This window comes from Manacus vitellinus, unplaced genomic scaffold (genome assembly GCF_001715985.3).
Source record: "Manacus vitellinus isolate BGI_N305 unplaced genomic scaffold, ASM171598v3 scaffold_34_pilon, whole genome shotgun sequence".
Classification (NCBI taxonomy): Eukaryota; Metazoa; Chordata; class Aves; order Passeriformes; family Pipridae; genus Manacus; species Manacus vitellinus.
The window spans coordinates 1,654,661-1,681,797 of record NW_021940488.1 but is presented as its reverse complement, the minus strand read 5'-3'; the positions used below and the strand labels follow the sequence as shown (position 1 = coordinate 1,681,797).

The window sequence follows — 27,137 nt, the reverse complement described above, 5'->3', positions numbered from 1 at the left end:
GTAAATCTCATACAGGAATTATGGCAAAGATGGGTCTTGAAGAGAGATGTAACTTATGGAAAAAGGATGCTTATGTGAGACACTGAAGTCAGGGAAGGCTGAAACCATGGGAAAATCAGACAGCAGACTGGTTTGTGACAAGAGATGACAACAGGAAATTACAAGGTTCTGAATAGCTTGGAAGAAGGAGATATGAAAGGCAGGAAGCCTAACTTCCTTAACATTGCTTCATGTTTTATTTTTTCCTTTTTTTATCCTGCTAATAACCCCAGCCTCTCTTGTAATGTTTGGGAAAACAAACCCAGTTAGAGAAAGGTAATCTTTTCCTGCTACATATTGTTAAACTGTTTCATAATTTTGAATCCTTTATTGTATGTATGCAAGTGTTCCTGCAGTATGCAATCCAGAATCTTCATGAGTGCTGATAAAAGAAAATAGCAACCCGTAGAGTGAATGCTGTGTTCCCCTCTACATCACATGCCTGTGAGGGCTACCAGGAGGACTAAATCAACATATTGTTTTACCATGTGACAAGTTTCAAGAGTTATTATGTTTGATATATTTAAAGAAGGCAAAGGAAATAAGCTTTTAACAGGTACGAAAATTTCTAGCAAAGTCTAGCTGAATCAAGAGAGTAAAAACAAGTATTTAAAACTTTTTTTTAAGAATGGACAGCAAAAGCCTTCAACAGATAGACCTTTAGGTATTCCATAGCAGGCAGAGACTTTTTTCTTACTTTTTTATATTTCTTTAATAATTTTTTTTCCTTGACAAGGACATTTGTTTTCAGTTTAAACAGGAGTTACCTGCTGAAAGTGTGGTAGTAAAGCATCAGCTGAGGCTCATGCACTGCTAGCCATGAACAGTAAGTTCTTCACCAGGGCTAAGTGGTCAGGAAATTGGTCTGACTTGAGCTTTCCCTTAAGTTCTACCTCACTTGAAAGGCACAATGACACATTTCACCAAAAAAGGGTGCATTCTCCTTCCGGGGCTGTACAATTGCTTACTAGGAGGAACTAGCAGCATAACTGGATATAAAAAGGGGAAATGGAATGTTTCTTCTGGGTGGCAATTATCTCACTGGCTAGGATTGTAACCAAGCACTGGGTGTGAGAAGCAGTGAAAGGAGAAACTGCTCTCAACTCATGAGAAGAAATTACTTTGTGTTAACTGACCTACAAGACTGGAGCTGGCTTATCCCGAGTGTACAAGAAATAATTTAATTGCATTATATTATTTGTCAGTCAACACCTGATGACTGAAATCCTGGCCAGCCTTGTGCTGTATTTTTAGTGTGAAAGTAGGGTAACCAGTTCCTTAAAAGTCTCAGGAGCAGCCCATTAGTGGGCTATATACGACTGTTTTATTGTGTATGTCTTATTCCTGTATATATAGATCTCTATGTTTGGCTCTTTCAGTCAAGTTCACTAACATAGATTTCCCACAATATTGCACCAGCTTTGACTTAAGGTACCATTTTAAATTAATTAATTGGAAACATATTATTCCAGCCCATCTTACATCACTTGGAAACTAATGCAATTTGAACTAAAAATGGTGTTCCAAGATTTAAAGAAATATTCCAAAGTTGAAAATATGTTGTGGTTTATCAATATCAACTTCATTTAACCAGTGAAGTTCAATATGTCCTAGTCTTTATCACTCTTACTTACAAATATATTAAGACACAATGATTATAAGAGGAACTTCATGGAATTTAGACAAGTGGCTTTGTTTTGTGCAATACTTCAAAGATAAGGTTTATAGGTAAATATCTCTTCACCTTGCCTCCTACAATAACAGATTGAGTCTAGCTGAAAAGTTCTGCTCGTGACACATGGTGATAAATGACTGGTTTTGAAATTGTTAGTGAGTTCTTTTATTTGAAATTAGTTTACCTCTGATAAACCATTCCAGAAAAATCATTGACAAAAAAGGTAAAACGTAAATTTTCTAATGAACCCAACAGATAGTGACATAGTGAAATATTTTTGCAAGTATAGCAAAATTACTTATTTTACTCCTCTTTATGCTCATTATCCCCATGACCACAAAGAACATTTCGTTTTTCTAATTAATCATGCAAGACTGTTTTGCAGTGGTTGCTTCTTCAAAAGCAACCTTTAAATCCCTACTCCATCCTTATTTTAGTTGTAATGGCAACAGAGGCTTTCCAGCACATTGATTGAAAACCAGTAAAGGTTGCTAAAACATATGGCTAAAATTCACAAAGCTAGTTTCCTAAAACTACACCCAACCTACAAGGAAGTGGCTTGGTCTTTGAGGAATTAGATAGGAACTCATGTGAGATACCTTCAAAAAGATATTTATCTGAGGATGCTTATGCTTCAGTGAAGGTATATGGAGTAGGAGGATTTTGCTGTTATCTCTTCTGTTATGTACTGTTTCTATTTTTGGGAGGCCCATAACTCTTATTATTGAGCAAGACTTCACATCCTATTCCTGGGTGAGGCAGTGACCATTCCCCACTATTTTATGAGTGAGGTAACTGCGAGGTTTTGTAAGGTCGTGTCAGGCAGGGCTGTGAATATAAGCCCTGGAGCTTCACACAGCAGTGCCAAGTTGCAGTCACTTAGCCATACAGCCTCCCAGAATGAATTTGATGAGTTGTCTGTCAGCATACAGGGCCAGAGCTGCTGGATTTCACTGTCCTCCCAGGGTCAAGAATGGACCCTGACACACAGTTTGCTGGTGTTGTCCCAGTGCAACTTGTGGTGCTTGCAGTTGGGTTTGAGTACTTTTCCTGTATTAGGGCTGATCCACTTACAGGATGACAACCTACTTATGTTACCAATTTAATTCTTTAATTTAGGAGCAAGAAATCTGAATACGTGTAGGAGAAAAAAAATAGTACCTGACTGTATAATTAAATACTGGATCATAACTCAGTTACTCAAGGAAACAGAGCTGTGATTGGCATTTCCTAAGTTTTGAGTGCTTGATTTAGCAGCCTTAATGTGCTTTCAACGCAGTTAAACTTTTCTATTCTATTTCTGTCTATCTTTATGAAGATCATAGAGAAACTAATTTGCAACTTTACAGTGCAAGTAAATCAGATGTTGTTCTTAAAGGATTTATTGCCTGTAGCCCACGGTTTAGCTAAATGGAGCAGCCATATAGGAAGAGACTTGGATATTATACTTCATTGTACCAGACATTGTGTCAGTTAGGCAGTGACATGTGAAGGATTTTTCATATTTGTCTACATGATGGAGGTCTGGGATATCAGAATCTCCAGGAGGCCAGAACATCATCAAATCAGTGAAGCTTTCCAGAAAGCAAGATTCATTTTCAAATGTGCAACATTAGCATATATCAGAGGAATTCCTCAGGACATAAGTAGATAAGTAGTAAGCCTTTTGTATAAAGACAATCTGTCCTAATAGAGTTCAGATGCTCTCTGTTATGATGGCAGTTTTCAGCAACAAGCAAAGCAAGCATGTGAACCATGAAACAAACAGGAAAATCGAACTCTTTTGTGCACATGAACCAAGTCTTTGATTCAAAGTGTTCACCGTGTAATCAGGGTACAGGTCTTTAGGGCACTTTCAAATATAGAACTTCAAAATTAGATTTGAGATTATGAGAAATCAGGAAGTGCTACTCATTTAGAAATCATGTCATAGATACATTAACTTAGGTGGCTGTAATGAAGTCCCTGATATGATTCTTTTACATCACCAATCAGTGCTGTTGAGTTTGCTGGGATGGCCATGGCATCCATATGCATGTTATTCTTACTTTCTTGTTTCCTTTTGACCAGGATCTTAACTCATTTTCAGGTGTAGCAAGTTCCTGTCTTTGATTTTTCTAATATTTTTATTTTTAAACAAAATAGGGTTTCAACATCCAGCTTGAATTATAAATCGATTTTCTTTGTGGGTTTTTTTATAGTGACCACAGGGGTGAGATGCTGTTTGTAGCTGTTGAAGAATCAGCCTAGATATTTTCAAGGGTTTTCGATACAGAAAAGCCACTAACTTTATTGTAAAGGGGGTCACTGATTATATCAGTGATTCCTAATCTAAGCACTCATTAAAAATTGATAATGAATTGAGAAAAGGAGAAAAAGAGGTATTTCTGAAATTTGTTGTCTAGTTAAGGAGATGTCGAGCAGAAAATAACAGATACAGACAGATAAGGAGATAGTTCTAAGAGTGATTTGATCTTCAGAATACTTTCACTGACATTTCAGACATTTCTTGTTTCTGATTTTCAGAGTCAATAGATTCTGAAGGTTGGAAGTCAATGTAATTTTGCCTGGTCTTTTACATAACACTCAGTATTTCAGCTTGTAGGGGCAATAGTGATTCTTTCAGAAAAAAATGTAAGAGTTTATATCTTTGCTCTTGACTTTCTGAAAACATCCTCAAAGAAGTTTTAGGAGCTGAATGACTGCTTTCACTTGCTTTCCCCTTGTGTGAAATTTAATCGTGTTTAGTTTTTACCAAGCGATTTTTGTTGTTATTGTTGTGGTTGTTACTTTGACAACAGTGAAATACAAACTGACCTGAGGTAGTAATTTATTTCACTGAAAGCTGTGGGGAAAGTCATTTGTTGTTCTTTTTGTAGAAAACAAGATTGCAGTTAGTTATGAGGATTTCTATTAATTTTTCTAAACTAAATACTTGATCGAAAAATCTCAAAAGAGCCCGGGAGAATCAGGAACCCAGGAAAATTTCAAGCCACTAAAGTCTCCAACATTTCTTGATGATGTTCTGCACACTGGATGATGATTTAAACAAGTCTTAAACTAGTATCACTAAAAAAAACCCCTAGCAGCTGTTCAATAGATGCTAGGGCAGGCCCATTATAAAATGTACTATGGTATGCCATAATGGTTAGGATACCAGTACGTTCTATTTATGGTACCATTGACTCAGTCACTTGAGTTCAAAAAATAAGCAGGGAACATCTGTTTATTGAAAGGATTTCCTCTATATTAATTTCTCTCTCTATTCCATCCTTTATGAAGTACTTCCAAAGTTTTTTAATTAGTTCTTTTAAGAGGATATTCCAATTTATTTTCTAATATTCTGACACTGCATTAGTTCTATTTTCTTATTAATAGCTGACGCAGTGAAAAAGTAATTACTAGCTGATGTTGCTTCAGATTTGGTTTTTTTTAGGACTTTGAAGGGTTGCTTCGGCTATGTTTTTCTTAATTTTAAAAATGTTCAATATCCCTCCTTAAAGCTGCTGTACCAAGGATTGTACTGCTGGAATTGTCAAAACAAATAGCAGCTTAACTGCCATCCATGACTCTGGTCCAATATCTCTGTCAGAATATTTAACAGCTATTCAGCCAAATACTTGTAGAGCAGCTGTACCCCTAGTCAGACTGAGTTTTATTCTGTCCTTCCTTTTAGCCTTGCCATATGATTCATCTTTCTTCTTTTAGAAAATTAGTCTATTTATAAATATTGTACAAGAAAGCAACAGCAAATTAAAGGTAAACACTCGCATATCTGCATGATACAATCCTCTACTATTAAAGCAATATGAGTATTTTCCAGAATGGACACTTTTGGGAAATGGTGTGAAAAACGAAGGGGGACACACGTATGACATGGGTATGACTTGGTAATGCTAGCAAAACTCCTACCACATGAAAATATAGGAACTTCACTTTGTTTTCTGAGGAAGTTCAAAAGTTTTCCTTTTGTATCACTGTGTTTTATTTTTTTCTTCTCTGGGCATCCTTTCCTAGGCTCTGACCATGTGTTAGCCTGTATGCTTATTTTTCATAGGATAAGGTGACTTATTTTACTTTTCCCCCCTAATTTCCTTTGCTACATGACCACGGAGAGGAGGAGAAAAAGATATCAAATATTTGACAAATAATTTAGATCCTAGTCTGTACTCTTTCAGAATATCCAGAATCCTGCTTTGATATGCAGTCCTCTTAATCTCATTGGGGTTTTGTTGCCCTGTACAAGTCTGCCAGCATACAACGTGTTGCAGGATCTGAACTGTGTCGGCAATTTTCTCTTATGAGAGCCATCCTTGTTTAATTTTGATACGTTACAAATAACTGACTATAAGCTAATAGTAACATTCTCTTCACCCCCCATAACCTGTAGCAAGATGCCTAAGTGGTCATCCCAATCCAATGCAAAAGTTATAGTGTGAAAGTCACTGAGAAAGAAATACTGTGATACTAGCTGGGATGCTACCAAGTGTGATTCCTGTGTTCCATCTCAGTCCAGCTACTACTGGGCAGGTGTCCACATCACAACACTGACGTAACTGGCACAGTCTGTCCCACTTTTGCTGGAGGCCTGTACTAAAAACAAACAAACAAATAAATAAAAACATGGTTTGGCTTGTTGTCATGATTAAACTAACTCTAGCCCATAAGGATTGTAATGGACAGGTTAAAGTCCTGTCTCTGTAGCACGGAGAAATTTGTAGCACCTTCCCTGTTCTAATCATGTCTGTGCAGGTAACAGTCTTCATAGAATCACAGAACCACAGAACCATAGAATGGTTTGGATTAGAAGCAACCTTAAAGGTCATCTAGTTCCAAACCCCCAGCTCTGGTCAGGGACACTTTCCATTAGACCAGATTGCTCAGAGCTCTATCCAACCTGGCCTTAAACACTTTCAGGGATGTGGCAGCCACAGCTTCTCTGGGCAACCTGTCCCAGTGCCTGACCACCCCCACAGGGAAGACTTTCTTCTTAATATCTAATTAAACCTACTCTCTTTCCATTTGAAGCCGTTCCCCCTTGTCCCTTACACTGTATGTAAATTGTAGATAGTTTCTCTCCATCTTTCTTGTAGGCTCTCTTCATATACTGTAAGGCCACAATTAGGTCACCCCAAAGCCTTCTTTTTGTGTTTCAGGGTTGCCAGGCTAGTTTGTGTGTTCTTGTGATTGTTTTGGCCTTCATTCAATTAATGAACTCTTTGGTAGTAACGATGCTGTCTTCAGAGGGTTCTTTGCAGTGTGATGGAAAGAACCTAGGAAGAAAGACAGTTTGGGTTTATTAAATTTATTAAATTATTGCATGTTCTCCTGGACTAATTGGCTTTGTTTTGTTTCTTAATCACTGCAATACAAAATAGATTTTCTGTCTTTCCACCAAATAAATATTTTCTTATTAACAACCCGCTAGTATTTTCAAGGAGTCTATTAAGACATCTCAACTGTAAAAGATAAGATGCGGAGGTGTTTTCAGGATCCCGATATTATTGTCAATATATGCAATATAGAACATCATCAGATAGATTATTTGAAATGCCCTTTTTGGTAGACATTGACTTTTAACATCATGTTTACCTTTTAGATGATGCTTCCCCTGAAAACTTGTCTTTGGCATTTCCAGAACTAGATCAGCAGCTGCAGGTAAACGGGTTTTTTTTGTTATGACAACTTATTTTACAGTCACTATATTTGTTATGATATAAAGCCTCTGGTTGTTATACTAAGGTGGAAGTTTTCAATGGTGCTTTTCTAACCTATTGATATTTAATAAGGCTGTATATATCCACAGAAGAAAACACTGTCTTTTCAAGATCTGCAGAAAATTGGTTTGACATTTTTAATCCAATTGCAGGGAAATTACTATTGCAACAATCTCACCTGCTTTTAAGATTTTTTTATACAATTCCTGTGTAAAATGCAGGGCATGCTGTTGCACTCAATGAAGAGAGTTCTTGTGTGTTTGACAGGGGAAGGAATGAGCCAGGTATTATATTCTCATGCCTGCAGGCTGTGCTATGACTGATGTCATTAGCTTTCTCTGAAGCTTTCCAAGAGAAGATGTATTTTGTAGTGATGTTTTACCTTTAATTCTAGATAAATAAAGCTAGTCATCAGGATTGATGAGAGCCTCATCAAAGTAACTGCAGTTCATGCTACATAGTCAGGAACCCTAATGATTGCCCTGGCAGGTGTCTGCAGACAGCCTGGGATAAAAGTGATGAGTCCTTTTGTGATCAGACTGATTTGTCAGCACAGGATGATGGAGCCCAGATACACTGGACAATGAGCAGTTGATGACAGCTCCGTGGTTCACCAGGCACAGAGCCAGTTCCACATCCAGGAATTATTTCACTTTTCTTTGTGGAAATTCTGAAGTGTTTGTTGGCTGTTTTAAAGTACTTCAGATCATCTGTTTTCCCAGGAGCATTTAGACTTCCTCTGATATTTCACTATGAAGGCAGTTGCTTCCTGGGTGTAAATTGAGAAAGGCATTAGCAGACCATGCTTGTCCAATAATGTCATCTTTCCTGTATCCATCAACTAGTGAGACAACACGGGAGGGCTCCTGACTTCAACTATTCTCTCCTACTGTTCTAATCAAAAGAATGACTGCAAAAGGAATGACAGAGACTCCTCTTGCTCTATTGCTCTCACCCTGAGAATATGGGCAGGTTCCTTAGGCATAACTAGGAATGATTAAAGGAATGAATAACAGCTTAAGATTTGGGGTGAAAGGAACAGGATAGGATACTGACCTCTTTATTCTGCTGACCTTCCAGTGCAACAAAGATGATTGGCTTTTTTTTCCCCTCAGAAGAGTTCAGAGAGCAATAATGTTTCATAGCTGAAGCACTGAACTGAAAGTAAAGAACCTGAAATGCTTGAATTTGCAAGAATGCTGGTACATGTTTTTGTAATAAAAATATGGCATCTAAAGCCACAAGATTTTCATCACCATGCCATACATACAGCTAAAAGCATTTATATTTTATTTAAAGAAGCAAAGTATAAATGCAGGTTAGGTGGCATTATAATAATAGACAATATAAAAAAAATAGTAATTTTCCAGGTTTCAAACATACAAAGGAAAATTTTGAAACCTGTTTTAAAAACAAACAAACAAAATAAAAGCCCAAATTAGCTGATCTTCAGGCTGGATTTTGAAAGCAGCTTGAGAGCTATGTAGGTTCACTGAGTCACTTGGAATTCTATGCATGTAGGCAGCAACCACAGCCTGAGTACCCAGCAATTTGCACCTCTGGTTTAGGTTTCAAGCCCTTGTCCTCCTATGTTGGGCCCTGGCAGACAGCTTGGCTATTTGAGCAGAATTACCTAGTGTTCCCACTTTTCCTGGCACAATTCTACCATACCTGGGCACCACTATCTGAGGTGGGCAGGGCAAAGTTCAGTGCAGCCTCCTCATGGGAGGGTAACAAACCCTGCTGTCCAAGTACCAGCACTGGCTCTACAGAGGTAGAGGTAGGACTGGCTGGAGAGAAGGTCTTTCTAGGAAACTTAGCAAATAATTCTCTATAAGGACTCTTACTAAAGGACAGTCCTAGTTACAGCTTCTTTCTGAAGAATAAAAACGATCAGTCTGTGTCTTCTGATGTACTAGGCAGGTTCAGACTAAAAATGTTTTATTTTCAAATTACCTCTTTGAATGTTACATTTTTCTACTGCACTGAGAGGAACACATTCCAAGAAGCAATCTGTAAGAAAATAACTCAACTACTATCTCTCTTTTTTTTTTTTAACCTAAATCAAAATTGCTTTATGGTCAACTAGACACAAAAGCCCTACATATGAGAACGGAGCAGTTTAAGCTCTTAAGCTCTTAAGCAGTATGTCTCTTTTGCAGCTTTATTATTTAAAAAAAAAATATAAAGAAATTCCTGTTAAGTTATCAGAGAAATGAAACACATATTAATAAACTTCTTGCTTTTGTTTGCAGTACTGGAAATTATTCTCTTCCCACTGACCAGCAATACTTTGAATGAGGATAAAACATGCTTATTTGGGCTTCTGTTATTTCCCCCACCTGTGTGTGTCGTGTGGTGGGTAGTGCAGTGAGGGTAGGCTGGCTACACTTGTCACTTTGTCATTGGGAAACTTTAACCATTTCCTTGTGTAAAAGCTGGACTGGTCCTTGGAAGGCACTTCCTTGATTATCCACAGCGTGGGTGGTGGCCCCTCTGATAGACACTCCACTGTGGGTTGTCAGCTATATTTAGGCACCTACATCAGCATCTAAGGCCTTGTTGTTCATGTCACTGAATGCAGAGGAAAGTATCTAGAGTTAAGTACCTGCATTGCTATGTCCTGTGTGTTGCCTGTCCAGTTCCAGCACTTCCTGTGACTTGCTCAGTTCATCTCCCTATTCTCCATCAAAGTCTTTATTCCAGATGGGAGTTTGATCCTGAAGAGGGAAGAATACAAGTCACATATGGATGGACAGGGGGTTCTGTAATTCTTTATCATTCAAGGCCTGGTTGGATGGGGCTCTGAGAAATCTGACCTAGGGGAGGGTGTCCCTGCCCATGGCAGGGGGGTTGGAACAAGATGATCTTTAAGGTCCCTTCCAACCCAAAACAATTCTATGATTCTATTATTCTATGATTCTGTGATCTCTTCTCATGAAATTGTGAGCTTGAGAGGCATTTATGTCATATTTTGTATTTTTGTACAAATCTGTGGAGATTAACGTAGTTAAATAAACTTGCTGCAACAGAGAAAAAGCTCCAACCACTTATAATATCAGTTTTCTAAGCCACAGGATAGTTTTTCATGCTTTAGTGGCAAATGCTTATATGAAAGAAGCAGTGAAAATGTTATGAAAGTTTGTTTTGCATGATATAAGCATTTAGCAGAAACCTTGTTTACTCTGGAACTTGAATTGATTCTACTGAATGCCAAGATTCTTGTTAGACACACAAAATTATTTTAGAAAGCTTAAAAGTATACTGCATTTTTAAAGAGGATGATGTATTTTTTAAAGATTTACTAATATTTTTAATATTAATTTCCATAAGTATTCCTAGAGTACTGTGGTACTCTGTAATTAGATATGAACTTGAAAAGTTTCCTGTAATGCTGCTGTAATAACTATGGTCTTAGGTTATGTAAGACATGGATGTTCACAAATTCAGAACATCATCCCCAAGTTAGAAAAGAATGGAAAATGTCTCAGCAAAGGAGAGCAAAACTCTCTGTTGCTCTTATCCAGTTGACCTGAATTGTTCAGAAGAAAGAGAGCTGCTTATGTTCATAGTAAAACTAGACTAGACAAGATATATCCAGACAGGTATCTGAAACTGGTTGAAGAGTTCCACTTGCACAACAAAAAGTAGCTGCAATGTGCTAGTTTTTGCTGGGAGTAATGTGGGGTTTTCCATCATGGAAGAGTACACAAGGCTGCATAATGAACATAGTCCACCATGCAAAATATTGGCACTGAACTTTCCAGTTTTGCACAAGAGTTTAGATGAAGGTTATCAAATTTACAAAAAGCGAGATACCACTCTTTAATTGGACTTAATTAGACTTTAATTAGTGGTAAAGACTGCTTTCTAGACAAGTTCACATGAGCTGGTAAAACTGCCTGATACAATTTTTTCTTGAAACTCCAACATTTTCAGGAGAAAATTTTAATTTTATTTTTCACAGTTGAGTCAAAAAGTAAACGCAAACAAACTATGGTGAATTAAAAAACAATCTGCTTCAAAGTTTTTGAACATTTGATTGACATTGTCAACTACACAGCCTTTGTGGATATGGAATGCTGATATTCACATGGCAGGGCAAAACATACCTTGTTATGTGAGTGAAGAGAAAAAAACCCTAAACCTGAAAACTGTCATTCTGTGTCCCCCAGCAAAGATTTTATTTAGAACAGCTCCTTCAACCTGCCTTAAGAAGCCTGCAGAACTACTCTTTCTATTTCTTCATGAACAGCATTTGCATGTCATCTTCCAATATCCTTCATATCTGGATTCCAAACAAAAGTCTAAATGAACAGTTTATATGTCTTGTAAAGATGTACATATATATGTGCAGTTATAGAATAGTCTCTAAAAGATCTCTTAATGTCTACTTGCTGGATCCTGTAGACCATTTCTCAGTGTTACAGCAAGTTATTCAACAAAGGAAAAATCAGACCTTTTTGACAATCAGGCATAATAGGATAGATCACTAGTATAACTTAAAGCTGCAGCTTTTGTGCTAACTTTGTGAACAAAATCAGAGATTCTGCATGTGCATATCTTGCCAGCATAGAAAAATGAGGGTGGATGACACTGAAGCCTGAAATAAACAGGATTAAAAGTAGCAACTGTTGCCATTAAATGTAACCTTCTTTGGCAGGGATGTTTTTTGACTTCTCTAGCAGGTATGCTTTTAAGTGTATTAGTTTATGGACAGGCAAGATACTTCATGAAGTATCAAGCTTGGCCTGTCCTAAGAAGAAATTAAAGTATGGCTGTTTGCTTCTGGGTGAAAAAAAGTACATACTGCAAACTGCACTTTATTAAGGCCTGTTGAAATTAGTTACCTGGATAAAGTAGCAAACTCTCACCAAAAAAATAGTATACAAACTTCGGGGAATACCATCAGAGTAGCATCTGCAACACTCTCCATGGTCTGGCCTCATGCATTCAAAAAAGTCATTCTAGGTGGATGGAGACTCGTATCTCTCCATTTCATGTGATTGCAATAGAGGTGTTTGTTAAATAATGAATGCATTAGCCAGTTTAATATCCTACTAGCCAGAAATTACTCATGGGCATCTATCACCAAATACTATCACCAAATCCTTTCGTAGAAATTTTCAAATTGCAAGTTGTCCAGTCCTGGCTGCCCCATCCCTGGAAGTGTTCAGTTACAAGTTGGATGGCACTGGAGGCAACCTGGTCTAGTGGAAGGTGTCCCTGCCCATGGCAGGGGATTGGAACTGGATGATCTTTAAGGTTCCTTCCAACTCAAACCATTCTATTATATGATTCAATTATATGATTCTACCTAGTCATATGAAAACATAATCAAATCTATGTTTTAAAGAAAAATACACTAAAAAAGTTCTTTATATAGTTCTTAATACCATCAGAAAAGAATTGTATGAACAGAACATTAGTAAACTGATTGTATTATTTGTTGTAAGTTTATTTTAAGTGCTAAAATATCATTGTAAGAAAAAATGTCACTTAAGAGGACAATGGTAGGAAGGGGGTTGTAAATCAGCAACTGGTTCTAAGTGAAACTTAGATACTAAGTTTCAGCATGACTGGATAATTTTTAGCTCTCTATATATATCTTTTGAGTGGGAAGCTGGAATATAGAAACTGAACACTGTTTTAATTTTTAAACTGTTTAAACCAGCTAGATTAGCAGAAACTAAGTTGGAAGCAAATCCAATGTGATTTTTTGTTGGTTTGGTTTGGTTGGATTTTCTTTTGAAGTATCACTGTTTGGGGACTTTCCTTTTGGTACCGTCCAAAATTTTTTTATTGTGATGCATTTGTTGATGGCTGATCTCTGGCAGATACCAGAGATGCTACTTTGGCTCATCCTTGCATTCTTGGATTAGAGCACTGAGACTTCTATATTCTGTCTTGTTAAATTTATGCTTATTATTTGGGTGGCTGTATGAATGGTGCTATTGCTCATCCACATTGAAATGCAATTAAAAGCCCTTTCCTAGGGATTAGATTCATCAAGTGATGGGCTGCCCTTTCCCTGGGTTCCAGAAATCTCCAAGATCAGAGAGAATGTCCTGTGAAACAATTCTTCTGCAGCATTTTTGCATTTAGAAAATGGGAAATGAGTGTTAAAATTTCAGTGAGGAATCACATACTGTCTAAAAGTACTCACAAGATCCTTACATTACCTACATCTGTGCATTGGGTTACATCTGAACCAACTTACCCTGTCTCCTGGATAAAAGTGTTTTCAATCTTTGAAAAAATTCCCAGTTTAGATTAAGAAGAAGGATTAGAAGATCATAAATAGGAAAAGTCTGATAACTTGTGCTTTTCTTTTCCTAATAAAATGTCATTAAAGAAATATTATGCTACAGCAAAGAGTCAAAGTAGGACAGCAAGAAATGTAAAATAATCTACTAATATTGTGAAAGGCAATTGGATGCTCTTTAACTGGGCAGTAAAGGAACTATTTTAAGTGTTTCCTTTTGCTTCAAACAGGTGGCTCAAGGATGCTATTTGGAGTTCATTTACAGTCAACAGATTCATGGCTAATAACTTAGAAGTACTTCCTGAAAGCGTTATAGCCAAAATGTGATAAGCCTGAATTAAGCAGTTTTCTTTTTAAGGAACAAAAAGTACCTACATTTAACCAAAAATGTATTTTCAAGGTCTCAACTGAAATTCACATGAGGAGTTCTAACCCTGAGTGGGTTTACTTGCCATATTTATTACATTCAGTGTGCATTAGAAAAAAGTTAAAATTTTGTGACAATGGTGCCAGTACTTAGGATAGGAGGTATAATGCTTTTGTCTTCAATGTGTCTCTTTCTTAATCTGATTTTTCTTTTTTTGATTGCCATCATCCTTCTATGATCAATCTCACCTGTGCTTTACATGAAAATGTAAAACACTTTGCAAATAAGCTGACTTAACTCTCATAATCATTCTACTAAGTAAACATATGCCCTTCTTCTACAGGAAATAGAGATGCAGAGAAATGGTATTATCTTGAGCAAGCTGTTTACAGCTTGAGATATTGCTGGGATAGAACCCATCATAAAATCTTGGCTGCACTGGAGTCAGCAGATTAACTTCTGTTGAGTCCAGCAGAATCAACCCCAGTGTCCCAATTCACAGCCCTGTCCTATTTAGGAATAAACTGGAATAAGCATTGCATTTAGGAATAAAAAGACCGTTTAGTCTACGTCTTTTCATGTGTTTTGTTCTCATCTTGCACAACTGGAGAATAGGAGCTTGTTTGCACTCAAAATCTCCTTCTGCTCAGAGCTGTAGTTTCTGCAGTGAAAAGACGCTCCTGTGTGTTATGGGTCTGACCAATGCATCAGCTTTAGCATCCATGTATCACTGTAGCTGAAAAAGAGGGATGTAAGGGAGAAATCTTTCTTTGATCAATCTTTAGGAATACTTTGCAAAACTGACAAGGAGAGTTCTGAAAATTGTTACAAGGTTTGAAGGTTTACATGCATATTCTTATGCAGGGAAGTGGGATCGTTTTTGGTTTTTTTCCTTCCATGAAAGGTCGTCACTAGGAATAGTTGGCAATATCCTGCAGTTAGGGGAAAAAATTCTCACAGGAATTAAGATAAATATTTTATCTTTAAAATATGTATTTTTAAACTAATATTTCATTCTAAAACAGTGCATTTTTCTTCTTCTTTTTCTTAAAGCCTCTGCCTCCTTGTCACGAGTCTAAGGAATCTATGCAGGTGTATAAACAGCACTGCAAAATAGCAGAAGAGTACCATGAAGTCAAGAAAGAAATTGCTCTGCTGGAAGAAAGAAAGTGAGTAAATTTCCCAAAGGATTTACTGTTGTATAATCTCTTTGTAAAATCCTGTTTTAAGCATGAGGTTTTCACATAATATTTTCTGACCTTAAACTCATATACATATATACTCACATATGTATATACTTATATACACACACACCTTTTAATTGCAGCCTTCCAGTACCTGAAGGGAGTTTATAAGAGAGATGGAGATAGACTATTTACAAGAGATAGGAAAAGGGAGAATGGCTTTAAACTGACAGAGGTCAAGGTTAGGGTATTAGGTGCATGGGATATTAGGAAAAAGTTCTTCCCTGTGAGGGTGATGAGGCACTGCCACAGGTTGCTCCATCCCTGGAAGTGTTCAAGATCAGGTTGGATGGGGCTCTGAACAAGCTGGTTTAGTAGAAGGTGTCCCTCCCATGGCAGGGGGATTGTAACTGGATGATCTTTGGGGTCCCTTCCAGCCCAAACCATTCTATCATTCTTTTGACTCTATGATTCTGTTCCATACCTCTACCTGACAGTCACAGTACAAGTAGGCCATTGCTCCATAGGATCAACTGGACCCACTAAGAGCTGTCATAGTTCTGGACCCTAACCTATGTGTGCGTCCCTTCAAACCTTCACTGACAGATTCCAGGTCACATAACAGTCCAGTTCAACTGGTGCAAGTCTCCTTTTTGATGTTAGGGAATTTTTTTTTAATTTAACATTAGACATTTTAACAACAAATGTAACAGATCCTCAGTTAGGCTTGGAGTGCTTGACAGTATTGGTAGATGTGTTTCTGTGAGTTGCCCTGTTTCTGTACACATTGGCTCAATGCACATTGGCATTTTAGGTGTTTGTATGCAAAGTGCATAAGTTGGAGACGTTTTTTCTTGTCTGTGGCCTGTACTCACAGCCCTGTCATCTTTTGCATGACTATTAAATGGCAAAGTGCACTCTGTGGGTCTCGGTCCCTTTCCACAAGAAACCTAAAAAAAAAAAATTCAGAGAGACGAAAGAAGGTGAGTAGTGAAATCCCTACCCAGCTGACCTTGAAGTTCAGCCAAGTTTGCATCCATGGGAATCTTAGAATCAAGCTGATGGGAGGGAAACTGTTGAAATCCTGTATTCTTACAAGATAGCCAAAGAACTCCCTGAATCCAAACTATTCAGGGTAAGAAAGTGAGATGTCTTTATCAGGGTTGATGGCTACAGACACAATATAGTTACATTTGGCTTAACGTGTCAGAGCTACTTGAGGTTTCCCACTACAAATGCCCTTCCACTGTAGGATCTGTGTGGCACTCAGATTCTGACAAACTGACACAAAAGTTAAAAGAGAAGAAAAAATAGCCAGAAGAGATTAACACTGCACTGTCCCTGCATGGAAAAATGCATGAAAATGCAGTGTTGGCATTTGATTCATCATTCATTGAACATGACCCATCAAATGTAATTGGTGTGTTTGGAAAGATGAGGAAAAGATAATTAGTTCAAATAATTTTGCAATGATTTGTCAAATTTGGTTGTCTAATATAAGCTGCTTACATACGTATTTAGTAATCAAGCGAATTCGGTGGAAACCCATGTGTCTTTTTCTATTCTGAAAATCCAAATAGAATATAAAATATTAAATGGTCATTTAAGTACTTGACTTTAGATGTATAAACCCAAAAGGTAGCCTTAGATCATTTGGATCATTTGGATTTTGGAGTCTACTGATATAAATCCATTATTATTACTGACACATCCTCAAATCAGTTATGCCTATTTATGAAGTATGCTTGGAGCCTCTAAAAACTAGACATTTATATTATTATTATAATAACCATAGACATTTATGTTATTATTTTTGCACTTTCTTAAGTGAAAAAAATATCCTGTTTGAATGCAATCTTTTAATCTATGGAGTCTGTGGTACTAGCTGAATTAGAAATAATTTGCTTCCTGAGAAGGGCATGCACAAAATTGTTTACCAGAACTCACAACTGTCCTAATCAACTTCTGAGCCCAGATGTCAGCCTCTCTGCAGTGGTTACCCTGGATGAATTAATGGGCTTCAGGCTGGCATTTTATTTCATTTCACCAGTGGATGTCAACAGTGGAACAATGTCAGGATGCTTCCACCACTGCTACCTTTGCCGAACCTGTTCTGTGGATTCCGTGCCCCAGTAGACATATGTTGAGTGGCTGAATAAGGCAACAAATGGAATTCTATTACTGTGATTCTTATGTGCCTTCCAATTACATATTTGTGGACTTGTGTTCACATGCTGTATAGCTGTGAAATGCCTAAACATCACAAATGTCAGTGCAGCACCTCTCACCACTGCCCATGTTAAGAAGTGGTCCTAGAGCGCTGGGATCAAAGATGTTTAATTTCCTACAGGTTGGTGCACTGGTTGCTTGATTTTGAGGTTTAACAAGCTGCAAGTGCCAACTGAAGATTTTTTTTTCTCCAAATGTGAACTGTTTATAGCTTCTCCCTCCAGGTAGATTGTCCATTTTGTAGTATTTTGGAGAAGGTCTCATGAGACTGCCTTTCCCCACTGAAGTAACAATTCTTTCTGTAGCAGTCTGTTTTTATTAAACCTTCCAGAAACTAACTGGGACCTCTTAACTGCACGAAGTTTGGTTAAAACTGGAAGGGGGATTAGAGAGTTATTAGGACACATATACTTTTACACACAGGTAAGCTTACAAACCTGAGCACAGTTGTTGTAATTGCAGCATTTCAGTACCTGAAGGGAGCCTACAAGAAAGATGGAGAGAGACTATTTAAAAGGATATGTAGAGATAGGACAAGGGAGAATGGCTTTAAACTGACAGAGGATAGGTTTAGATTAGATAGTAGGAAGAAATTTTTCCCTTGTGAGGGTGTTGAGGCACTGGCACAAATTGCCCAGAAAAGCTCTGGTTGCCCCACCACTGGAAGAGTTGAGTATTCCATTCTTAGAATGGATGCTTTGACTTTTCTAAAAAGTCTGATGAGATGGACAAGCTTGGAGCTTCAAAAGCAGTTCTAATCAATTCAATCAAATCTAATTCAAACGGAAAAGATGGCATTTGCAGCTTTTTTGAAATTTGCCCCTTTTGTGGGTGTCTTTATCTTCTTCTACGTTTGAATTTGAATGTATGGAAATAAAGATCCACAGGTGCCTAATGCACCTGTTATCTATTGTCTATTTCTCTTAAATACTATTTTGATAAAATGATCGAGTTTCATCCCTTTTAATGGGAACAAACAACTTTATAGTGTTGTTCACTGTACATTTTTGCCAAATGCAACCACAAGTTCTGTTGGATGATACCCCTGCCAGTGCTCCCAACTTCTCTCCACAGGTAACTCACCTGTGTCATCACAATGGCAAATCCCATCTGGCAGTGTCTGCATCTGTGGTGCCTACTGACAGAACACTGCACACGGAATACTGAAGGCTATGACTGACAGGAAAAAAACCAGACAATGGATTGAGCAAATATTTTCTATTTGTTGGCTAGGAGGAAGAAATAATGTTAAGCTAACCTGGTATAAATATCCATAGTAGTATTAGAGCTTTTTAGTAAAAAGAAATGTAATTAAGTTAATTCTACTTTAAACAATTTTTGTTCCAGCCTCCAAACTTCAGTGTCACCTTTATACATGGAATAATATATGCAGGTATATTTCTAAAGGAGGTGTCTTTAAGAAATAGAAAATTGGAAAACATTGATTTAAAAGAGTCGAAACCATTTATACTTTTACAACTTTTCAAAGGCTTAGCTTGACTTTTCTCTCACTGAATTGTGAGCATCAAGTATGGCCAAAGTATAAAAAGTCATTGATGTGAGGAGGGTTGCTTTTCATCAAGGCAAGAACAGAATTTATTTGCCCCTTGTCTTGTATGCAATGTAGATGGTGAAAGAATGTACTAGGCTGGGAGTGGGACAGAAGATGACAACTATTTCACAGGAAGAGGGGAAATGTGAGAGAGAAAGAGAGGCTGCAGTTTCAAAAAAGGGAAAATAAAAGTAAAAAAGCAAATAAGAAGGGTAAAATAAGTTACAAAAGAAGAAGACCAAAAAAGGAAGGAAGAAATTGAAAGAATTTAGAAGAAGACTGAGTAGATTTTTTTGCTAATATAATCATAGCTTTGGTTGCTCTCTTCACTCAAACTCTTCCCATTTATGCCAGCAATATGTAGTACAAGGGAAAAAATCACTGTGGAATGGGAGACATGATTGAAAATAAAGAAAAGGGTGTGGAAGCGAGAGCACACCACATTTAGGGCACAGAATGTAATTTAATTTATGTTCCAGAAACACACATGTATTTCCATAACAGATGTTTTGGGGTATCTAAGTTTGGGTGAAAGGGGTGGGATGGTTGGTTATTTTGAGCACTTGTTATATTGCTATTACTAGATAATGACCCTGGATTATGTAGTTAAATATTAGAGTTGCCATGGTTGCTAGCTGTATCTTATATTCTTAGCACTGGCTGGTTATCGCTTTTTCCTCCCCCAGACAATTCTAATATAACTCTTCAGAAAATATCATTTGATCACCACCTGGTTTAGGTTCACTCCTTCTCTTTGCCATGAATATGATTTCTTTTCTTCTTTTGCACATGTCACAGTAGACATAGAATCATAGAATCATTAAGGTTGGAAAAGACCTTTAGTATCATCAAGTCCAACCATCAATCCAGCACCACCACCATGTTTGCCATTAAACTGTGTCCTCAAGTGCCACATCTACGTGTTTTTTTAACACCTCCAGGGATGGTGACTCCACCAGTTCCCTGAACAGCCCATTCCAGTGCTTGACAACCCTCTCCAGAAAAAGTTTTTCCTAAATCTAATCTTAACTTCCCCTGGCACAATTTGAGGCCGTTTCCTCTCATCCTTGTTACCTGGCAGAAGAGTCTGACCTCCCCCTGGCTACAATCTCATTTCAGGTAGTTGTAGAAAGCATGAAGATATCCTCTGAGCCTCTTTTTCTTCAGATTAAACACCCCCAGCTCCCTCAGCTGCTCCAGTTACAAGACTTGTGCTCCAGACCCTTCCCCAGCTCCATTGCCCTTCTCCGGACACCTCCAGCACTACAATGTCATTCTAGCAGTGAGTGGCCCAGAACTGAACGAATGCAGGATTTGAGGGTTGGCCTCACCAGTGCCAGGTACAGGGGGACAGTCACTGCCCTGGTCCTGCTGGCCACGCTATTGCTGATACAGGCCAGGATGCCATTGGCCTTCTTGGCAAATGACATGCAGTGGAGATGTCTGCTTAATTTTGTGGAAGCCTTTCATATACTTTAGCATGCTCTCATGACCATAAGACTGTTTTAAGGTTTCCAGCCCAGATAGTTTCTCCAGGTACACTATTTCCAGACTGTCTTTCCAACATTGCTAAGACAAGCAGTCTTCAGACTTCCAGGTACTGCAGAAAAAAATTAGCATAAACCTTAAAGGCAACCTTTTAGCTCAATAATTTTCCCATTCTAGACCTGATTTTTCATCATCATGTGTATGCAAAATATATGTTACTTGCCAAATAGTGGAAATTAAATTACAGCTTTCCTAACACAAAGAGAGACTTCCAGGTCTAGTGGAAAGTGTCACTGCCCATGGCAGGGGTGTTGGAATTGAATGATATTTAAGGTGCCTTCCAAACCAAACCATTCTCTGATTCTATGACCTTTTATGTGTTGTCATCTGGATATATTTTCATTTAAATTAAAACAGGCTGTCTCGTTGTTTTAAAAATCGATTAGTAGGCTTTAAACACACAAGGGCAGTCTTCTCAGACAGCGATTACCTTACAGGGTCTCATGATTCCTCCTAATGTGAAAGCCATGTCAAATGTGAGAAATGAAAATGATCTTATGACCACCAGAACACAGGCACATGTTAGCTGTGAAGAAATGTGTGGTGCCACAGATGCATGATCCTGAACACATTGTTCACAACTGGGGAAAGACAAATCTGACTCTTTGTACTCTGGAAGCTGTTTTCCTTGTGTCCAGTCCATCTTTAAATACACTCATCTCCAGACAGATTTATCTGCTTAGTCTGTCACTTTTCTTGGTATTTATTCATTGTGAATATTAGTGTTAAGGAGCTCTGTTGTCTGCATGGTCAGTCATTAAGGCCAAGAGAAATAATTTCCCTGAGACCATGCTCTGTTTTTCTCCTGCTCTGGCAGGCTCCCTTCCCTCACAAATCCCTCCCCAAAAAAGAACACTTAGAGTGTACATTACAGATTGTCTCAAAGCTTTGAGTACCTCAGCACTAGTTTAGAAAATACCTTATCAATGCTGTTAATATTTAAACTTGGGATAGCCATTAACAGAAAACACAGATTACACAGTGCTAGACCTATTTATTAAGCATCCATAACAAAGGCTACATGGTGCAAGAGCTTAGTATGGTGTTCTTTAACCTCTGGAAGCTAAGTTCAAATCCCAGATTAGATCAGAAGAAAATGTTACTGTCCTCATCCTTTTGTGAGCTTCGTAAGCTAGACCATTCATAACATTTAGCAATTCCCCAGTACTCTAATTTTAGTTCTGTGGCAGGCTGACAGTATTTGCCTGAAACTTCACCCTACCCTGTAAACAGGTGTTGATCCTGATGGGAAGGGAATAAGTAGGTTCTGCTGACTCAGAAGTGGGCAATTTTACCACAGAATCACAGAATAGGCTGAGTTGGAAGGGACCCATGAGGATCATCGAGTCCAACTCCTGGCCCTGCGCAGGACCATCCCCAAGAGTCACACCATGTGTCTGAGAGTATCGTCCAAGCGTTTCTTGAACTCTGTCAGGCTTGGTGCTGTGACCGCTTTCCTGGGGAGCCTCTTCCAGCACTCAGCCACCCTCTGGGTGAGGAACCTTTTTCTAATATCCAGCCTGTAGCATCTATCAGACTTCCAGCACAATCTCATGAGTAGTCAATCAATAACACATATGTACAGCCATACACACAGGGAGCCACACAAGTAGCTACTTGGCAATTTACTGGAAATTAGTTATTTGGACAGCTGTTTGCCTCCAACGTACTGGGAGACAACTGGAGACACTGTCCCAAACAGGAAACACAGGAAAGATGGCTGAATTGCCCTTTTCTGCCCACATAGTACTACCGGATCACAGAATCAGTGCAAGGAAACTGCTTTCTATGAGGGAGGTCCTAGAGTATGGACTACAGCAATGAGTATATTTTTATTTTAGCACATTTATAATTTGTTTAACAGCAAAGGTAAGTCCCAGAGGGGAAAAAGTTATCTGTGTTGCTTGAATATTACTGAAAAGCAGCATGAATGCCATGCCTGCACAAAGTCTCATCTTATCAAATCAGGACTGACATTCATTAACAGGGTTGTCCTAGTTCGCACGTTGTCTGTCTGTGCCACTCCTGGCTCCAGTTCAAACAGAGTAGTTAGTACCATTCTTTTTCAAGTACTAGAAGTCCCCGCAGAAAAGATTTGTCTGCTTTGAAGATGCTGATTACTTATTAGTGTGTTCACTGCATCTCCCTTTAAGAAGCTCATAAGTGTACGAAAAGTAAGGAAGAATGATTCTGAGTTCATTTCTTTGGACACTTCTGTTTTAACAGTCTGTAATTTGAAAGAGCTTAATTTAATCCTTCAGTCCAGCACTGCACCAGAGAATAATTGCAAAGAAATATTGCTGACACTCCCTCTTGGTCTCCAGAAACAAAAGTCTTCCAGAGAAGGCCCTTGAGAGATTGAAGTGATTAAAGACTTGTAAAACCTCATTGTCCCTAAATGCATTTTTCACTCTCTAAAATACTCCTCCATGATCTCTGTCTCATTAATAGGAGCTGTCTAGCAGAATCATCTTGGCCCCTTTGAAAATTTGTTGATCTATCATGGCCCAACCAAAGAGAAATAAACCTGTTAATGGCTTGCGGCTTCTAAAAATTTTACGACTATTTTGTGACAAATATAAACAGAATTTTACTGAGCTAAAATAGGCTCTTGATGTTTTCCCTCAAAGGCTTGATTGAACACACCTTTCACCTGGTGAAAGGAAAGAGAAAGAAGCTTTTCTGCAGCATAGCTGCTCTGCATTACCTCAGCGGTATAAAACAAAGCCAACATATTTAGCTGTAGGAAGATGCCTATATACTGCCTCTCTAGGATGATTTAAACTTCCTGTAACGGCTGCTAACTCTTTTTTTTTTCAACGGGAAGCACATTTGAGAGAAATGGCTGTGTCAAGAATCTCTTCTGACTTTGTGACTCCTTGAACTTACGTAATTGTGACTGTAAACCGTGGGCAAACTCTGCTATCACTGAAAGCTGCAGTAAAGACAGAGGAAGGTCAAACTGACCCTAAAAGAAGCCCAGACAGAAGTGTTTTTCAAAACCCGTGTGCTTACACTTTTGCTGCTGTAAGTGGTAGCTTTGCAGCTACAAGCAACGTAAGTGATCAGCAAATACAGAAATGTTATCTTTTCATGAATACTCTGACCTGTGGGAATGGAATTCCAGATCTGTAGGAATTTCCTGTCTGAAAGTACAGGTCTAGCCTGACAAGAAGGCTCCTTTAAGGACCACAGCAAAAGCTACCCACTTTGAAGGTACTAACATCTTCCCACTGGTGATCTACAAGCATTGTTTTGATATGACTGAGAAATAAAGTCACAGGGCCATGAACCGTTAAAGATTAACTAATCTCTGAGATAGAATGATCAAAAGAACTAAGAACCCTTTAGAAGAGACTTCCTGTAGCAGGGGTGAATTTTTGACTTAAAGGGAAAAAACCCCAGAGGCCAGGCTAGCCTGCTGGATGACTTAAGTGGAGAACAATTAGTAATTCACTAACCCTGTGAGTTACTCATGCCTTCAGTGTGTTTTAAGACCTCTTTTATCTTCACTTGTGCTGAGGTAATTTCAGTTGACACTATACAGGAGACTCCAGCTCCTGGCCAGCTCTGGGAATACAGGGCACTGTGTTACTCCATCCAGAAGAAGCCACAGCTCTTAAGAGGACCAAGAGGCGTCAGGTTTGCAGGTCTATCACTCTGCCTCAGTAGTAGGGCTAAGGTTGGAGCCTAAACATATTATAGAAGCAATATATGTAGTTCAGATTCATGTGCCTAGTATCTACTAGAATCATCTGTAGTAGAGAAAGGAAACCAGGTGCACTTCACAGAATTTACTAATAAATCTAACTAACTGAACAAAAAATTTTGCACTCTTTCAATTATATTTGATATTGAGAGAAAAATATATTGTTATTCTTGTGGTAAAGTATTAGCAAGCAATCTCCAGGAACTTCATTCACCACCATGAATTACATGTTCAACATTTACTGAAGTCAGAGATCACAGAATTATACAATTATAGGATGGTTTGGATTGTGATGGACCTTAAAGATCATCTAGTTCCAAACCACTGCCATGGGCAGGGACACTTTCCACTAGACCAGGTTGCTTCAAGCCTCATTCAACCCAGCTTTGGACAATTCCAGGGATGTCACAGCCACAGCTTCTCTGGTCAACCTGTGCAGTGTCTCACCATCCTCACACGGAAGAATTTCTTCCCAATATCCAATCTAACCCTGCCCTCTTTCAGTTTAAAGCCATTCTCTTGTCCTGTCACCCTTGTGAAGAGTCCCTCTCCAGCTCTTTTGGAGCCCCTTTTGGTACTGGTAGGGCCTCTAAGGTCTCCCTGAAACCTTCTATTCTCCAGGTTGAATAGCCCTAAATACAAATACTTGAAACCAGCATTTTGCAGATTTGGTCACTGAACAGCAAACCTATCAGCGATTTTGGAAGCTTCATCTTTTAATGGAAAAAAGAGGACTCTAACAAATTAATTTTCTAGGCCCTTGTTTCACACGAGCTGAGGTAATACCATGTTAACAGCCTACAGTCCAGCTTTGACCTAACACATGATGACAAATTTTTGCATGCTGCCATTTTTAATATTTGGGGTTTTTTTCATAATCATTAGAAAGGAGCTGATTGCCAGGCTGGAACAAGTGGAAAAAGAAAGCATGGATGCTGCTCAGCTGGCTAAGGAATATGCAGAACTGACAGAGGAGAACCGAACACTGAAGCTGGCCCAGACGCAGTGCGTGGAGCAACTGGAAAAGCTCAGAATACAGTATCAAAAAAGACAGGGTTCCTCATAACTCCCAACTAGCTTGTGTGAGGCAGTTCATAAATGATTGGTCCTGTGTTGGAAAGAGATTTTAAAATAAGGATCTGTTTAATATGTTATAATACTTTACTACAGATACGGAGTATGTAGAAGTCTATATTTGATTTAATGCTTGCCAGCCAGTAACTTAATATAATGGATATTTTATCCATTATATAATGGATATTTTATTTCAAGTAACATAATTGAAGTTAATCTATCCCCATTATATGTTCTAGTAGATCAGATTTCTTTTCTAAACATATTTCTTCCAATTTAAGAAGATATGGACACACTAGAAAATGGTATAAATAGTTCCTGTGTTGGAAATTTGGATCATACTAAGGCATACAGCAGGGACAATGTTAGTATATGGAATACATGTATGTTAAATTTAGTTTGGTGAAGATTTTTTTTGAATTATTTTCCTCATGCCTGAAGTGTTTGGAAGTTATCTTAAAACAGATCTCCTCACTGGTAAAAACTGTACTTCATTATCCCATGTCAACTTTACATTGTTATATAAAATCTGAGAAATTGCACATTAAAAATTGAAGTAATATATTTTTTTTTTCAAATGAGTGCACTGCCAGTAATAATTAGCAAGTTATGAAAATAAAAGAAAACAGTTGAGATCAAAATTTCCTTCCTTAAGTGTAAAGATTTGAGAGTCTTTTGGCTCTTGTACTTTTTGGCATGCAAGAAATGAAAAATTAATATAAGAATCATAGTTTCATCATAGTTTCAACTGAGAATATGTCAGTAAAAGTGCTGAGAGGATATTTTGTTCTTATTTTCTGGTCTGTTTTGAAACATAAGTGGCTCTAAGTAGGGACAGGATGTACAAATAACTGAGAATATACAAATAATGGGGATATACAAATAACCAGGAAGTAAAATGTCAGTTTTACTTGCTCTATTTATCCCTGTATTTTCCTAGTTCAACTGGAAATTCTTTGTTATATTTCTATTTCTATTCATTATTCATTTTTTCATTAAAAGTGGATATAGAAAAGTTCTCAATATTCTCAATTGTTGTACACATCAGAACTTTAGCTTTGTTTATTATTATTAATCTATCATAAAAATGGTATTTTATGTTAATCAGAACAATTCCTGGGAACAAAGAGGACAAAAAAAGTACGCAAGTTGCCCTTTATTTTCCATGCTCACTGCCTACACAGTTCCTGCAGCACACGTGTGAAAACAGGCTCTGCATTGCTCCAAGCACCTGGGACTGCAGTAGGAGAGCATGAAGAGGTTGCAGGAGAGGACAACCTTGTTTCCATTTCTCCTCCTGAGCCATCAGGGCAGTGCTAGTGCCCATCATTGCTTGCTGCTGTACCCTGGCCAGAGTGGAGACACGATGGGAAATCAGTCCTGAGGCACGCGCTTCTTGCTGGGATGCTCCACAGGCAGTGCAGCGCTGTGTTTATTCCTCTTTTCTTGTTATCTGAGGATCAAATTTTCACTATATCTTGTGAAAGTTGAAGAGGAAAAAAAAAAAAAACATAGTTAATAAAACCCACTTGGAATATCAGGCAGGGAATGCTGGAAAAGCCTTATTTGAGTTTTGCACTGATGGGAAACAAAACCTGAACGGACATCAAGGCTTTGCTTTGAGCACAGAACACTGCAGAGTCTAAGAGGTACTTTTTTTTTGTCTGTATTTATGTGTATTAACAAAAGCGTTCTCATTTTCAAATTAATTTGTCATTTTAGTAATTTTTCCATCTAGCTTTGAAAGTATCATCCAGTCTGGTGATTTCAGTGAATTC

At 38.1% G+C, this 27,137-nt stretch overlaps 1 protein-coding gene across 2 annotated transcripts in view; it reads left to right on the top strand.

The window, feature by feature from the left end:
- MAP3K7CL (MAP3K7 C-terminal like) overlaps positions 1-26,243 on the top strand; it is a 30,708-nt gene extending 4,465 nt beyond the window's left edge. Inside the window, exons 3-5 of one of the 2 annotated variants that reach the window (XM_018076925.1) lie at positions 7,314-7,372; positions 15,117-15,232; positions 25,171-26,243. In XM_018076925.1, the coding sequence (XP_017932414.1) occupies positions 7,314-7,372; positions 15,117-15,232; positions 25,171-25,351 (356 nt within the window). In that variant the 3' untranslated portion in view covers positions 25,352-26,243. The remainder of the gene's footprint in view (positions 1-7,313; positions 7,373-15,116; positions 15,233-25,170) is intronic. The other variant, XM_008927339.2, reaches the window with a different exon arrangement.
- The last annotated feature ends 894 nt before the right edge of the window (positions 26,244-27,137 follow it).